Source organism: Brassica oleracea, chromosome C2, assembly GCF_000695525.1.
Source record: "Brassica oleracea var. oleracea cultivar TO1000 chromosome C2, BOL, whole genome shotgun sequence".
NCBI lineage: Eukaryota > Viridiplantae > Streptophyta > Magnoliopsida > Brassicales > Brassicaceae > Brassica > Brassica oleracea.
This window is the reverse complement of record NC_027749.1, coordinates 49,166,187-49,168,011: the sequence shown is the minus strand read 5'-3', so window position 1 is coordinate 49,168,011 and position 1,825 is coordinate 49,166,187. Positions and strand designations below refer to the sequence as shown.

Below are 1,825 nucleotides of genomic sequence, written 5' to 3'. Positions count from 1 at the left end.
TACAATATAAGTTTACATTTTGTCTATCTAACACTAAAATCCGTGATAACGAGATCAACCTAACTAATTATATGACAGAAGTTGTAATTTTCAACTAACGAAGAAACTTTTAAAAAAACTCATTTCACGTGATGAAAAAAGAGACAACAACTTAATTGAATTAGCAAAATTTGATGTAAGAAGATTATCCCTAATTATTGAAATCAGGGACTAATCAGATAAGCTGTCTGAAATCTGGGCCTACGTTGTGTGGATCAAGTAATTATCACCGTCCGATGAAATGTTAAAAATCATGGCAGTGTCCTCCGTACCATTATGGTGATGTATGAACTCATAGCGGACCTTAGTCATCTCCTTCTTCCGCCGGAGCTCCATCACTTTCTACTGAGCATTCGAATGTTTCGCCAGCACGAATGTCGGGGACTCGCCACCGGCCGGTACTCCGGCACCAAACGTCCCGACTTATACCTGACGCCACAAGCATTGCACAAATGTCTTCGGGCCCATTGGGCCAGTCCGCCACTGCGGCGTCTTGTCTATGGCGCAGTGGAGACACCGCCGTTCCTCTCCGCTGCCGGATACCGGAGATGTACCCTTCTTCCGCCGGAGTCCGTCGATTGTTTGCTTTCTCGCGAGATGAGCGATGGACGTCGGCGAGATCGGCGGAGAAAGGTGGTGGTTGGAGAGAACGGTTTCTCCGGTGAACGGGTTGTCGTAAACTGCTTCCATGAGAAGCCCACTTGAGGCCCAATTGCATGTGTCGGCGCGTGAGCGTTTGCTCCTGCCTTAGGCCGGTACAGAGACGTTAGTGAAAATCGGACTGTTGCTAATTGCTAATTGCTATCCACTCCAGCTCAGCTAACCAATAAAACTTAACTTTAATGTATCTAAAATTCACTAATAACAATTACATACTTATTTATTTTCTTATATTACAACAATTACAAATATCTTTTTATTCCATAATTATTTAATCTTGTCTAAAATTCACTACTCACAATTACATATCATTTAATTTCTTATTTTCGACAATTACAAATATCTTTTTTTATTTTGTAATTATGTAATCTTAGGGAAAATTTCAATTTTATCTAAACAATAACGTACCGGTACGCAAAAGTCGCTGGAAAAGCTGGTGCCGTCGTGAACGTCACCATGAAATATGGGGAGACCAGCGGTGGAGAAGGACGAGGAATTGGAGTTATCAGGAACGGCGGTGGCTGCGTTAGCACCATCGGAATCAGCAATGACATCGTTTTCCTCGTCATCATCATTAGAGAAATCTACCGAGAGGTCATCTACTGCGAAATGATCAACCGTGTGGCAGTCTTCTTGAGCTTCTTCTTCCATGAGATAGGTTTTTCCCGGTGGGTTGTCGCTTAAGGATAGAGTCAACACAAAGTTCATAAGTTGTCAATACCCAAAAAAATATATTAAAGTAAGAAAATAAGCATCTACGGTTCCTAAAAATTTATACCAAAATTTTTTATCTGCCTCGTTCCATTCTAATTTTATAAATTATATTTTGGAAATCCTCATGATAAGTTTGTTCATGATAATTAAAAAATGACAATGAGGCTTATAAGAGGTCAACTGCAAGGTCGATTAGATGGGATTTTTACGGTGAGTCTATATGCTAATTGAGGATTATCTGATCGTATCACTTTAATAATTACAAAAAGAAAAACATGTCATATAATTGCAAACTGATTCAAGTTTTCTCATTCGTATTGTGTGGACTCTCTTTTTTTCTTTCTTTTTTTTGAACAAGGACTCTCTCTTTTTTAAGAAACGAAAGACAGACTACAGAGATGCTCTCACTGAA

General features: G+C 39.6%; 1 protein-coding gene across 1 annotated transcript; it reads right to left on the bottom strand.

Moving 5' to 3' along the window:
* Nucleotides 1–229: 229 nt before the first annotated feature.
* On the bottom strand, nt 230–1,407 carry LOC106326861. The gene is made up of 2 exons (XM_013764812.1): nt 1,108–1,407; nt 230–781 (listed from the first exon to the last, which is right to left on the bottom strand). Exons 1-2 carry the CDS (start codon nt 1,405–1,407, stop codon nt 344–346), a joined length of 738 nt encoding a protein of 245 aa, XP_013620266.1. The 3' UTR covers nt 230–343.
* Nucleotides 1,408–1,825: the final 418 nt, after the last annotated feature.

Bases quoted from the DNA above. Each gene is read 5' to 3' on its own strand.
- LOC106326861 (XM_013764812.1), bottom strand. From the start codon at position 1,407: ATGAACTTTGTGTTGACTCTATCCTTAAGCGACAACCCACCGGGAAAA. The intron at 782-1,107 runs GTACGTTATTGT...GGCCTAAGGCAG, and splicing joins CCAGCGACTTTTGCGTACCG to GAGCAAACGCTCACGCGCCG.